At 43.5% G+C, this 12,864-nt stretch overlaps 1 protein-coding gene across 6 annotated transcripts in view; it reads left to right on the plus strand.

Moving 5' to 3' along the window:
• Positions 1–12,864, plus strand: part of bmal1a (basic helix-loop-helix ARNT like 1a) — a 68,181-nt gene that overhangs the window by 23,923 nt on the left and 31,394 nt on the right. For all 6 annotated transcript variants that reach the window (XM_072592510.1, XM_072592513.1, XM_072592511.1 and 3 more), the window contains 5 exons: positions 909–950; positions 1,476–1,633; positions 3,428–3,507; positions 8,168–8,260; positions 12,199–12,316. In XM_072592510.1, coding sequence (XP_072448611.1) covers positions 909–950; positions 1,476–1,633; positions 3,428–3,507; positions 8,168–8,260; positions 12,199–12,316 — 491 coding nt within the window. The remainder of the gene's footprint in view (positions 1–908; positions 951–1,475; positions 1,634–3,427; positions 3,508–8,167; positions 8,261–12,198; positions 12,317–12,864) is intronic.

Below are 12,864 nucleotides of genomic sequence, written 5' to 3' on the forward strand. Positions count from 1 at the left end.
TTCACCAGTTTCTTCATTTCCCCTCCCCCCACCTTACCCCAGTTCCAACATTCCAGCTCAGCACTGTCCTCACGACCTGTCCTATCTGTCAATTTTCCTTCCCACCTATCCGCTCCACCCTCCTCTCCGACCGATCACCTTTACCCCCACCTCCATCCATCTATTGCACTCTCAGCTATCTTCTCCCCAGCCACACCCCCCTCCCATTTATCTCTTCACCCCCCCCCCCCCCCCCCCCCCCCCGCCTCATTCCTGATGAAGGGCTCCAGCCCAAAACTTTGATTTTCCTGTTCTTCTGAGGCTGCCTGACCTGCTGTGCTTTTCCAGCAACACACTCTCAACACTGCCCTCTGAAATAGCCAAGTGAACCATTCAGTTAAGATAGTTAAGGATGGGCAATAAATACTGGTCTAGCTAATGACGTCCACGCCACATGAACACATTTTTTAAAAGATTATGTAAGATTCAATAATGTGTCTAATGTGAGAGTACGAACTGGTGCCCTTTTTTTTTAAAAGATTAATCTACCTTCTGTATTTGAGAAGTTGGACAGGTGACTCTCCGATCCTCCATGTTACCTGGTATCTAACAAGCCAGCCAAATGTTTAAACAAAGATATGTGGCCCATAGTCAACACTACGATGTTTCTATACAGAATTCAAAATCTTCCACAAACCTTAGCACTTGTATCTTGACTTTTCGTTGAATTTTTTTTCGAAGCGCAGCCTTGGTTTAGAGGAGAGTGCTTACTTTAAATCAGTGAACTCGATCATTTGAATGGTATAAATCAGTTCCATTTGCAAATCTAAATTTCAAATATTTTTCACAACTTAAGTCAATGAGTCCACCAAAATATTTCTGTGAATATGATGGGTTTTATCATAATTTTACATATCTCTCTTATCTAGGATGGAATGTACAGATCAACATGGCAAAGTCAAAAATGCCAGGTAATCCTCCAGTTCTTTGTACTGTATTTTTAAAGCTCAGAATCAGAACTCAAGAAGCTGGGATTGTTCTTCTGAGGGATGAAAAGAGTAACTGGGAAATTGCAATAGAAATTTCCAAAAGAATCGGGAAGCAAATGGATTAAACTGGCAGGGTAGTCAATAATTAGAGGACTCCGAGGCAGTGTGTGTCAACATACACATTGTAGGATGAAGGACCTCTCTGACATTTTCTTGGGCTGGAAATGGACAGTGAATGTTGAAACAAATACAGAAATTGCTGAAAAAACACAGCAGGTCTGGCAGCATCTGTAGGGAGAAGGCAGAGTTCACATTTCGGGTTCAGTGACCACCCCCCCCCCCCCCACCCCCAACAAGAATATGTTGACAAAGCATTTTAAAAAGGATTGAATCCTGTCATTCTGTAAAATATCAATTAAAGTGCATCCACCTAAAATCATTTTACGGTGCAACTGTCTATTAAGCTGAATCTGGGAGAGTTATTGCAATCTATTGCTCACATTTCAGAGAGGCTCATAGCCAGATTGAAAAGCGGCGTCGGGATAAGATGAACAGTTTTATCGATGAGTTGGCATCGATGGTGCCAACATGCAATGCCATGTCACGGAAGTTGGACAAGCTCACTGTGCTTAGGATGGCTGTACAGCACATGAAGACCCTAAGAGGTAAGGAACTAGGAAGTGAAAGTTGGCTGCAATTTTGTGATGTCCAACAAACCTATATGAGATTTGTTTATTTGTTGCATAAACAATTCTTCTATTGTTCAAGCTGCATTGTGCACAAGCACAGAAATTGGAAGACTGTAAAAGACTTAGGTCCCTCTGGCTTCACCTACAAGCCTGGTAGTCACTTAATACAATGACAGTGGAGTTTTGGCAAGTTACAGAAGTCAGATGTGGTGGCTTTGTGATTGTTACTCTAGAGCCATAGAGATATACAGCATGGAAACAAATCCTTTAGTCTTAAATCAATCTAGTCCCATTTACCAACATTTGGGCCATATCCCCCTGACCCCTTCCTATCCAAATTCCCATCCAGATGCCTTTTTAAATATTTGTAATTGTACCAACCTCCACCAGTTCCCCTGGCAGAACATTCTACATATGTGTGAAAAAGTTGGCCCTTGGGTCGTTTTTAAATCTTTCTCTCACCCTAAATCTATGCGCTCTAATTTTGGAATCTGCTCCCCTGAAAAAAAGACCTTGGCTATTCACCCTATCTATGCCCCTCATGATTACTTAACTGGTAATCCAGCCACCTGGACAACAGCTCAGAGATATGTGTTCAATGGCAGTTGGGATATTTAAATTTCGTGAATTAAATAAAGCTTAAATTCTAAAGAAAATTTCCATACTGGCAACCATCAACCAAGCAGATTGTCAGCATGTCCTTTAGGGAAGAAGATCTGTTCTTCTTCAACCTAGCTTTGTTTGTGATTCCATATCCATAATACTGTGGGGTTTTTTTTAACTCTATTTTCTCTGACGGGGCTGAGTAAGTGACTCAGTTGTATTCTCCGCAGCCTGGTCAAGAGGAATTAAGAGATGGGGCATAAAGGTTGGCCTTGCCCAAGGACTCCCACCTCTGAATAAATGAAGAAAATATATTTGATCTCTATCAATGAGTCTGTCCAGACTCAAAGTGAGGAAAACTCGCAGTGCTGGAGAGCTTTGGAAAAGTGGAGGTCCGAAACCATCTGTTTTTCAGCAGATCAGTTTCCCTTTCTGAAGTTATGATAAGGCAACTCTAAATTCCAGTGAGAAAGTTATGGACTAAAATGTAATAAATCTGTAGCAATTGCACAATCAAACTGGGATAATATGTTGTAAATCAAGTCCCACTACTCCTGGAGTCATACAGAAGATTTGAATTGAAGCTATGTACAGTCCCCCAATTTACCTGACTATCAGACCAAGGTTGATTGAAAGCAGAGACCAGATTTCTGTACTAAACAGGAGTTATTACCTATTCTAAGTAATTAATCTATAGCTACAGGTAAACAGATATAAACTGTTAGCATATAACACCATGTACTAAAACTCTAATCCCGTCTTCAACTCACTCCTTTACACTCCGGCATGCGTACATACATACGTTCACACACCCACGCACACAGTCATGGTGAAAAGGCTAGCCAGACAGTTTCGGTGGTCTTTGCTTCCCAATTCCAATGTTGAGATGATCCTCCTTTGGCTGGCCACACCCTTGGTATTCAGTTGTCTTTCTCTGGAAAGATCCACTGGTTTTTAAGAAGTACAGAGTGACTGATTCACTTGGAAATGTCTGATTTATCAAAAGTCACAACTCTCAGTAACTGCTGCAGGAAAGGTAATTGGTTTTTACTGCAGCAAACAGCAGCTTCAGCTGGGGAGAATAATGGTTTGAAATGGAATTAAATTTTCAATCTAATCTGATTTTAATATTAATCCTTATACCTGTTTTATCATTTGTGGTTTCAGGAGCCACCAATGCTTACTCAGAGGCTAACTACAAACCTGCCTTCCTTTCAGATGATGAGCTGAAACATCTTATCCTCAGGGTATATTTTTATTTTTCACAAATTCCTTTTTAATAAAATTATCATTTGGTTTGTAGTCTCTATAGGCCTCTTGCTATGTTTATGAATCCTGATGAAAGTGGGTACAGCAAATGCTGGAGATCAGAGTCAAGATCAGAGTGGTGCTGGAGAAGCACAGCAGGTCGAGCAGGAAAAATCAACATTTTGGGCAAAAGCCGTTCATCAGGAATCTGATGTTTATGAACCCTGTCTATTTCTACAATACTCAGGGCATTGTGTCTTATGTAACACGTCAGAAAAAAGCGAATCAGTTTCTAACTACTTTCTTGATCTTAAGAAAGTCTGACTTCACCCAGGGACTGAGCAATAAACTGTCAAGAGTCATACAGCACGGAAACAGACCTTTTGGCCCAACTCCTCCATGCTGACCAAGTTTCCCTAGAAAAATATTCAATAAGAATTATCTCCGAATTGACCTCTGAATTGTGGGTTTTAGATCACTCCCTTACATATGAATCACAAAAGTGACAAATTGGGCACAGTAGTTAGCGCTGCTGTCTCTCAGCACCAGGGGCACATGTTCAGTTTCACCCTCAGATGACTGACTGTATGGAATTTGCATGTTTTCCCCATGTTTGCAAGGGTTTCCTTCAGGTGCAATGGAGTTCTCCCAAAGTCCAAAGATGTGCAGGTTGGCTGGATTGGCCATGCTACAGTGTCCCCTAGTGGCCAGGGGATATGGACGCTAGGTGGGCTAGCTATGGTAAATGTGGGGTTATAGGATTGGGGTCTGGGTATGGATGTGACACCCTTCAAAGGGTCAGTGTTGACTCAATGGGCTGAATGTCCTCATTCAACACAGCTGGGTTTCTATGATTCTAAATTAATTAGCAGTGCACCACCAGGATAGTGCTTTATCAGTGAACAATGCCATGGATGGTCTACTAGTACAGCCTGCTCCACTTATCCCAGAAATAAGTTGGAACTCTCTACTGTTGGGAATGGCTGAGGTGAATGGTACAGATATATTTAAAGGGTCACTGAACAAACACATGAGGGAGATGTAGAATGATGTGTTGATGCAGTGAGATGGTCATGAGATGATATTGATGTATTGGTGTATTTTATGCTGTATTTGCAATGTAACAGTCAGTGGACCTATACCCCTGAGATTGTCCTGCTATGTATGATGGCTGATATAAAGCAGCATGTGGTCTTGTTACTTTTTATTTGTAACTATCTTTCTTTGAAGTACAGTCAGTATTCAGTCTAAATATGTGGAGGTGTAGTGATGTACATACAGGGGATTTGAAAAACTTAAGTATACAGAAGATATTAAATATTAACCCAATATTAATTACCTACATTAGTTCTTACATTCAGTGCACATTGTCAAGGTGGAAGCATGTGAGTAAACATAGGAATTTCTGAATTAATAAGCAGATGCTAAAATTCCACCATTTTTTGAAATTGATATTAATGTGAATGGATAATGGTCATCACTTTGTCTTACATAACTACCCATCATTTAAAAATATCTTGTTAATGACAGATAGCAAACGAAACAAGTCCTTAGGTTAAGTAGTCATCAAGGATTGACTTCAGGCAGGAATATGAACGCTGCAAGTCTTGCAAATATCTGACTTTCACATTGGAGTTGAAACAGTGTCATCAGTGCCAAGCTGTGCAAGCTACATTCAGCTTATGCGTGGTTAGGTGCAACTTGTTTGTGCCCATAGGTAGGGAAAGTGTCATTGCCATATCCATAAATTCTGAATGTTTCTAGAAAATTGACAGAAGAGTCACTATTCTCTTTGTGACAGAGAAACAAAGCAGATATGCAATAATTGGATAAAATTTGTGAATGTCTTACTGCAAAACAGGAACATATGTCAGGGAGAAGGCCATTTGCATTCAAGCCATTTCCATAATTCAGCATATCTCAACTTTATCCACCCGCCTTGGTTGCATATTTATTTATACTCTTGTCATATAATGATCCACTGATCTCAGATTCAGAAAATGATTAACTGAGTTAACATCTATTACTTTATGTGGCAGAGAGTTACACTTTTCTACCACCCTTTACATAAGCACGTGTTTCCTCACTAGGCTTCTAAATGGCTTGCTCTTGATTAAAATCAGGACCCCTCCCTGAGACCCTCCATCAGCAAAAATAAGCTTCTACCTCCTCCAAGAGTTCCTTACAAAATCCTAAGCATCTCAAAAAAATAAAAGTTATACCTTAACTCACTACATTGCAGAAAATGCAAGCCTGATCTCTCTTTGTGATCTAACCCTTTGAGCCTTTCAATTGAAGTTGCATATAGTTCACGTGTTTTGCAGCCATAGCTGATACAGTGGTAGCCTTCTCTTGAAACTTTGAAGCAGAGTTTGATAGATTGAGTGCAGATATCAAGGGGGCGGGGAAATGGAATTAAGGTAATTCCATAATTCAAAGGTCTAGAATCACAGCCAGTGAGTTTCACCCCTGCTATCAAATGGTATCTACCTAAAAGAAGTGTGAAGTTAGGTGTATGGAGTGCAATGTAGCAAAGTGAGCCAGGTAGGTGATGCAGTGTTTAAGGTAGTTAGGAGTGTGTGGAAGAAATCGGGTCTGGGTGGGGCAAGGAAGGGTAGGAGTCAGGCCTGGAGGTGGAGAAAGGTATGGTGGTGATTGAGAGGGATAGGGAGAGGAGAGACTGAGTGGAGGTTGGGAGCATTGCGAGGAAGCCCACTCAGATCCAGAGTTGGGTAAGGGGGAGTAGGAAAGTGGGGAACTAGTCTGGAGCAGGGAAGAGGGTTTGAATCCAGAGTGGGTCATACTGGGGACTGATGATATTGGGTGTGTGATGGGTTATGGGCTCCCTGGGATTGAAATGGGTTTGGGGGGGTTTCTGAAGCTGGTGAAGGAAATGGTTTTGTACAGAGTGGGGGAGGGGAACGATGTAGAGAGTCAACTTTATCAGGTTTGGTGGTTGGGGGAAGTGATGGGAGGAAGGAGAAGAGGAGTCCAGCTCCTGGAGGGAGGCAGGAAGGGGATGCCGGGTTATGGTCTGGAAGGTGTAAATGGTTGGGGGGCCTGTAGTTGGGTTTATGTGGGGTTGGCTGAATAGTTATTCAGGGTCAGACAATGTGTTCAGTAATCTAACTTTTTCTGAGTAACTATTTACTTAAATTTCATCTGAACCTTTTGAATTCTCTGATTTAGTGGATGTTTTCAGAAGGTTCCAAATGTTGAGGAATTGTCTAGTGGAATCTTAAATTTCCTGTGTAATTTTTTTTGAAGGTTGCTACAAAGAGGATCCTGCAGGATCTTATGTGCAGCTCCCATCTGCACTGGAATAATGACTGGCCAGTGACAAGTCCAGATTACTCCCTCTGTATTCAGTCCCCCAAAATCCTTCATAATTTTTAAGGCAGTTTCTCAGACAAGAGAAACTTAGCCTTTCAATTTTTTTTCCTCATTCATATGCACTTGCATTTATGATATCATCCTTGTAAAGTTTCTCTCTATATCCTATCTGTCCCTCTATCCTTTTTTTATGATGGGCTGATGAGAATCACACAGTACGCTGTGGTCTAACTAAGGTTCAGAAACCGTATAATGCAAATTCCCTACTTTTCAATGTATTCCTCTTGAAATGAAGTCAAGTTCTTGGTTTACTTTTCTTTACGGCCAAACTAACCCTGGCGCATCTTTGTGATTTGTGGATTTGTACTTCAAGATCCCTTCTGTCCCGGCGAGACTTGGACTTTCCAAGGAATTTGACCTCCCTCTAGCTCCTACCAAAATCTCTTTTATGTGTTGAATTTAATTTGGTAGTTATTTGTATATATTAATGTCCTCCTGTAATTTGTTGCATTCCTCCTCAGTATTGACTGTCCCCAATCCTCTGCTCTGCAATCTGCAACACGAAACATTGTGTTTCAATTTCAGTATCCAAACTGTAAATGCAAAATGTTATCAACAGTCATCCCAGCACTAATCCTGGAGGAACACGGTTTGCCTCCTTATGCCACTCTGGATAAACCTACCCTGTACTCCCACTCTTTGCTTTCTGAGTTGAAACCACATTCTCTGACATTATTCATTTGTCGAGTCCGGAGCGCCTATATTAAAGACCTGTTCAAAATCTAGTTAAGTTGCATCTACTGTATGACTATTATTACCTCCTCAATTATTAAATATGTTTGGTCAAATTCTGTTATGAATCTCCTCCTGTAACATCCTCATTTTCCTATCATGTGCATTCCAATCTGTTCCTAAAGGACTCCACTTCATTCCACCTGCACACACACACACCACAAGAGCGCTGGGGAAAAATAAGCACTACTGCAGTTCGGCAGTAGTGTGGGGGTTAGCAAAAAAAAATAAACAGCAGATTCTCTGAATGAGCTGGAAGAGAAAAAAGAAATAAACAGGAGTGTCAGAGGTTCTGTTCTGTCTAGGTGCTGGTTCTGAGAGAGCTGGATCTCTGTCAAGGATTCAAAAGAGAGAGAAAAAAAGGGCTCCACTTCATTCTCATTCGGATTTATTACCCAGTTGTGATGAATGACCGCTTGCTAATCTGTTTATATATTGGAGTGGGTATTTACTCATTGTAGTGGAGAGAAGAGGGACAGGTATTGTCTTTTACTTGTAAAATGTTTACTCATCAAAGATTTGCTGTTCCTCTAGGCGGCTGATGGATTTCTTTTTGTTGTGGGCTGCGACAGAGGGAAGATACTTTTTGTGTCTGAATCGGTTTTCAAAATTCTCAACTATAGCCAGGTAAAGTCGTACAGCCACTATACCATTCAAGTGTTGTAATGGGTCCAAATGTCTTCAATATTGCAGCTGTATTGATATAGTCTTCAATAATCAGAAATGGTTCCAGCTTGAAGTTTAATGATCATTGAAGAAGAATTTTGCAGGACTTCAGGGTGGAGCTGGGAAACTGGATTAAATTAATCTATTTGAAAAATTAGTTCCGGTGTAGGCACAATGTCCTTAATCTGCTGTGATTCTATTCATTCATTGTTGATAGTAATTAAATATATTCTCTGTATTTGATGCAATAAAAGTGTCTTTGTTCAAGTTTCACTTTATTGAACCATAAATACTCAGCGCTTTGGGATACAGTTTTAGGAAATTGATAAAGTTACAAGACGGAATATGAGAATTATTTTACATGTGGTGCTATGATTTCGAGTTGGCCAAAAAAAGTGGTAGAAGCAGATTCAATTGCACCATTCTAAAGGAAATTGGATAAATACTTGAAAATAATATTTCTGAGTTTATGGAGCCACTAGTTGGGAGTGTGTGAATAATGGGATAACTGTTTCAAAGAGCTGGCACGGGCATGATTGGCTAATTGTGGGTAAATTTGGTTTCAAAGTTTCCACGATTGCAAAAGAAAATTAAGGTTAGGAGTTTAAAAACATATTAGAACTGTCTTGTCTTGTTTATAGTGAAATATTTTAAACTTGGTTACGTTAATAGCACTCACAGGTGAGTTTGAAGGCTTCAGGTTCAAGTCCTGTTCCAGAAATTTGAGTCTACTCCAGGCAGGGGCCGAGGGAACCCTGTGCCGCTTGGGACTCGATGCGGAGGGAGCCCTGCGCAGCCTGGGACTCGGTGCCGAGGGAGCCCTCCGCCGCGTGGGGCTGTGCGCCAAGGGAGCCGTGTACCACCTGGGGCTCGGTGCCGAGGTAGCCCTGCAGAGCCTGGGGCTCGGATGTGAGAGATTCCTGCGTGCCTGGGGCTCGGTGCCGAGGGAGCGCTGAACTGCCTGGGGGGCTCGGTGCCGAGGGAGTGCCACGCTGCCTGGGGGGCTCAGTGCTGAGGGAGTGCCACGCTGCCTGGGGGGCTCAGTGCTGAGGGAGTGCCACGCTGCCTGGGGGGCTCAGTGCCGAGGGGGTCCTGCGCTACCTGGGGTTCGGTGATGAGGGAGCCCTGCGCCGCCTAAGGCTCTGCGCTGAGGGAGCGCTGTGCCGCCTGGGGAGGCTCGGTGCCGAGAGAGTGCTGCGCTGCCTAAGGGGGGGCTCGGTACACGGGAGCGCTGCACCGCCTGGGGGGATTTGGTGCATGGGAGCACTGCGTTGGCTGGGGAGGTTCGGTGCTGAGAGAGCACTGCGCCGCCTGGTGGGGTTCGGTGTATGGGTGTGCCGCACTGCCTGGCGGGGGGGGGGGGGGGAGGTTCGGCGCAAGGGAGCCCTGCGCTGCCTGGGGGGGGGCTCGGTGCACTGGAGCGCCGCACTGCCTGGGGGGGGGGGGGGGTTCGGTGCAAGGGAGCCCTGCACTGCCTGGGGGGGCTCAGTGCACAGGAGCCCTGTGCTGCCTCGGGGGCTCTGTTCCGAGAGGGCGCCATGCCACCTGGGGGCTCAGTCCAGAGAGAGCGCTGCTCTGCCTGTGGGGTTCAGTGATGAGGGAGCGCCGCGCTGCCTGGGGGATTCAGTGATGAGGGAGCGCTACACTGCCTGGGGGGGTACAGTGCCGAGTGAGCGCTGCTCTGCCTAGGGCTCTGCGCCGAGGGAGTGCTGCGCTGCCTAGGGCTCTGCGCCGAGGGAGCCCTGCACCACCTGGGGCTCGGCGCCAGGGGAGCCCCAACTGCCTGTGGGTCCACATTCTTGCTACAGTTAATGAAACACAACAGCACCTTTACTTCCTCAGTAGGTTAGGGAAATGTTGCATGTCCAAAATGACTGTGAGCAATTTTTATAGGTGCACCATAGGAAGTATCCTATCTGGATGCATTACAGCTTGCTATGGCACCCGCTCTGCTCAAGACTGCAAGAAATTAGAGATTCGTGAACTTGGTCCAGTCCGTCAATTAACCCGCCTTCCTCGGGAAAACCAGCTGACTCAGGAGAGCAGTGCACGTAATAAAAGCCCTTCCATCCCTGTTGTACTCATTCCCATCCTCTTCCATTGGGCAGTTTTATCCAAAAGTTTGAAAACATGTACTAACAGATTCAAGAACTTCTTCCCTGCGCTGTCTTTTGAAACGTTGTCTTTGTTGTTATGCGCTTGAGATAGATGTGGCTCTGAAAAGTGCGAGATAATTGCAAGTCTATCTTTACTTTAATTAGACCAAGCTCCTCTCTTCAGGTTGTCCAATATGGGATTCGTTGGTGGTGGTTCACAGAGTTTTTCCTGAGGTGATCCTGAGTTGAGCAGGAAACGGCCTAAATCATTCCAAGTCAGTTCGAGTTATCATTCCAAGTTATCAGTCATTAGTGTTAGTCTTTCTCTGCACCTTCTCTGTACCTGTAACATTGTACTCTTCATTCTGTTCTATTCTTCTGATGTATTTGCATAAGGTGTGATTTGTCTGGATAGCATGCCAAACAATACTTTTCACTGTATCTCACTACGTGTGACAGTAATAAATCAAATCAAATCAAATGAGGGAGCACTGCACTGCCTGTGTGTCAGTGCTGAGGTGGTGCTACACTGCCTGAAGATCAGCTGGGGGAGTTCTACCCAGTGTCCTGACCATTATTTATCCTCGCTGAAAATGTGTTGCTGGAAAAGCGCAGCAGGTCAGGCAGCATCCCAGGAACAGGAGAATCGACGTCCTGAAGAAGGGCTTATGCCTGAAACGTCGATTCTCCTGCTCCTTAGATACTGCCTGACCTGCTGCGCTTTTCCAGCAACACATTTTCAGCGAGGATAAATAATGCAGATATAATGCTGGTTAGTTACCAGAGATTGAGGAATTCTTGCTGATTTACACCTTGCTAATCCAATAATATCTTGGCAAATTATAGACTATCTGCTGTTGTACCATCTGAGAGCAGCTCATTCGAACTGACTTGGAACGATTTAGACAGTTTCTGCTCAACTCAGGATCACCTCAGGAAAAACTCTGTGAACCACCACCAACGAATCCCATATTGGACACCCTGAAGAGAGGAGCTTGGTCTAATGAAAGAAAAGATAGACTTTCAATTATCTCACACTTTTCAGAGCCACATCTGTCTCAAGCGCATAATAACAAAGACTACGTTTCAAAAGGTGTAAGGTCTAGACAGTAAGCTCCCAGGAACTGTGATGTAATAATCACCAATCTACTTTAGTGCTGGTGATGGAGAGCGAGGTTTTCCAGGAGAATTACCCAACCCTTTTACAAAACGGGGTCATGGGGATCTTTCACATCATCTGATCAGATGGGCCCTTATTTGAATATCACCTCCAAAAGAGAGTATCTCTGACAGTGCACACTCCCTCATTATTTCACTAGAGTGGCTACCTTGGTTTTTATGCTCCAATCCTGAGTGGGACTTGAACCTTGTGACTGAGACGTGCATGTACTACTGCCTGTGCGATGGTGGACTCGTGCCTTAGTGAGAAGCTTGTGATCTTGAGCCCTCTTCAGGTCTTGCCTGGAGACTCTGGTACAGGACCAAGCCAATGCAGATGGAGGATCAAGTCTCTTTGCTATCTGTCTGTTGTGGTGGGAGTTGAAAATCCCTCTGCACTATTCACAGAAAGGCTTTGGAGATTTCCTGTCCTGAAGCAAATTCCGCTGCCAAAAACTGCAAATTCCATGTTGTCTGTCTCATCCTTGTTTGTGAGATAATGCAGTGCCTAATAACCCATGCAGCTAAATGTATTGAACTTGGAGGTGATTGGTTGATCGTGAAGCACTTTTGCAAATGGTAGATGTATAAATTTGGGACTTAGAGTTTCTCTTATAATAATGTTTTCCTGTTCTTGATTTGCAGACGGATCTGATCGGTCAGAGTTTGTTTGACTACCTCCACCCAAAGGACATTGCCAAAGTCAAAGAGCAACTCTCTTCATTTGATGTGACCCCAAGGGAGAGGCTAATAGATGCCAAAAGTAAGACCATTTGCGTCTATTGTTAAAGCAGTAGCTATTGATCATTAAAGGCAGGATATAAAGAAACAAAATGAGGAAGGTTGACGGATCAAGAATTTCCCCATTTTATAAATATGTTATTGTGGAGCAATGTGTCCAATAATTGACACCAACAAGATTAACTGTTTCCACCCTGTGTTTGAAGTAAGTAAATGTAAAACTAAGCTGTTGAAATACAACTAGCCCTCATTAAGCACTCCTAATATGAATCTATACTAACTAAAAAGGTGTTAAACAAAAATCATTTTCTCATTAGAATACATGAGTGTTTCTGACCTGAAATCTTTATAATAAAAACCTGTTGGCTGCTTGAACTAAAGTGATCCACAATCCTGTACTATTCCCTGATGTTTACTAATTACAGATCTTGCATCATCTTGCTGCTTTCCTCAACCTCCAACTTTCTGCCTTCAACTGTGCGCCTTCATTTCCTCTCACAATCCTGTCACAATGAGGGCTGGAGAGGGAGGCAGTGAACAGAGAGACAGCGAGGCGATGTGCAGGAGGGT

This window comes from Chiloscyllium punctatum, chromosome 22 (assembly GCF_047496795.1).
Source record: "Chiloscyllium punctatum isolate Juve2018m chromosome 22, sChiPun1.3, whole genome shotgun sequence".
Taxonomy (NCBI): domain Eukaryota; kingdom Metazoa; phylum Chordata; class Chondrichthyes; order Orectolobiformes; family Hemiscylliidae; genus Chiloscyllium; species Chiloscyllium punctatum.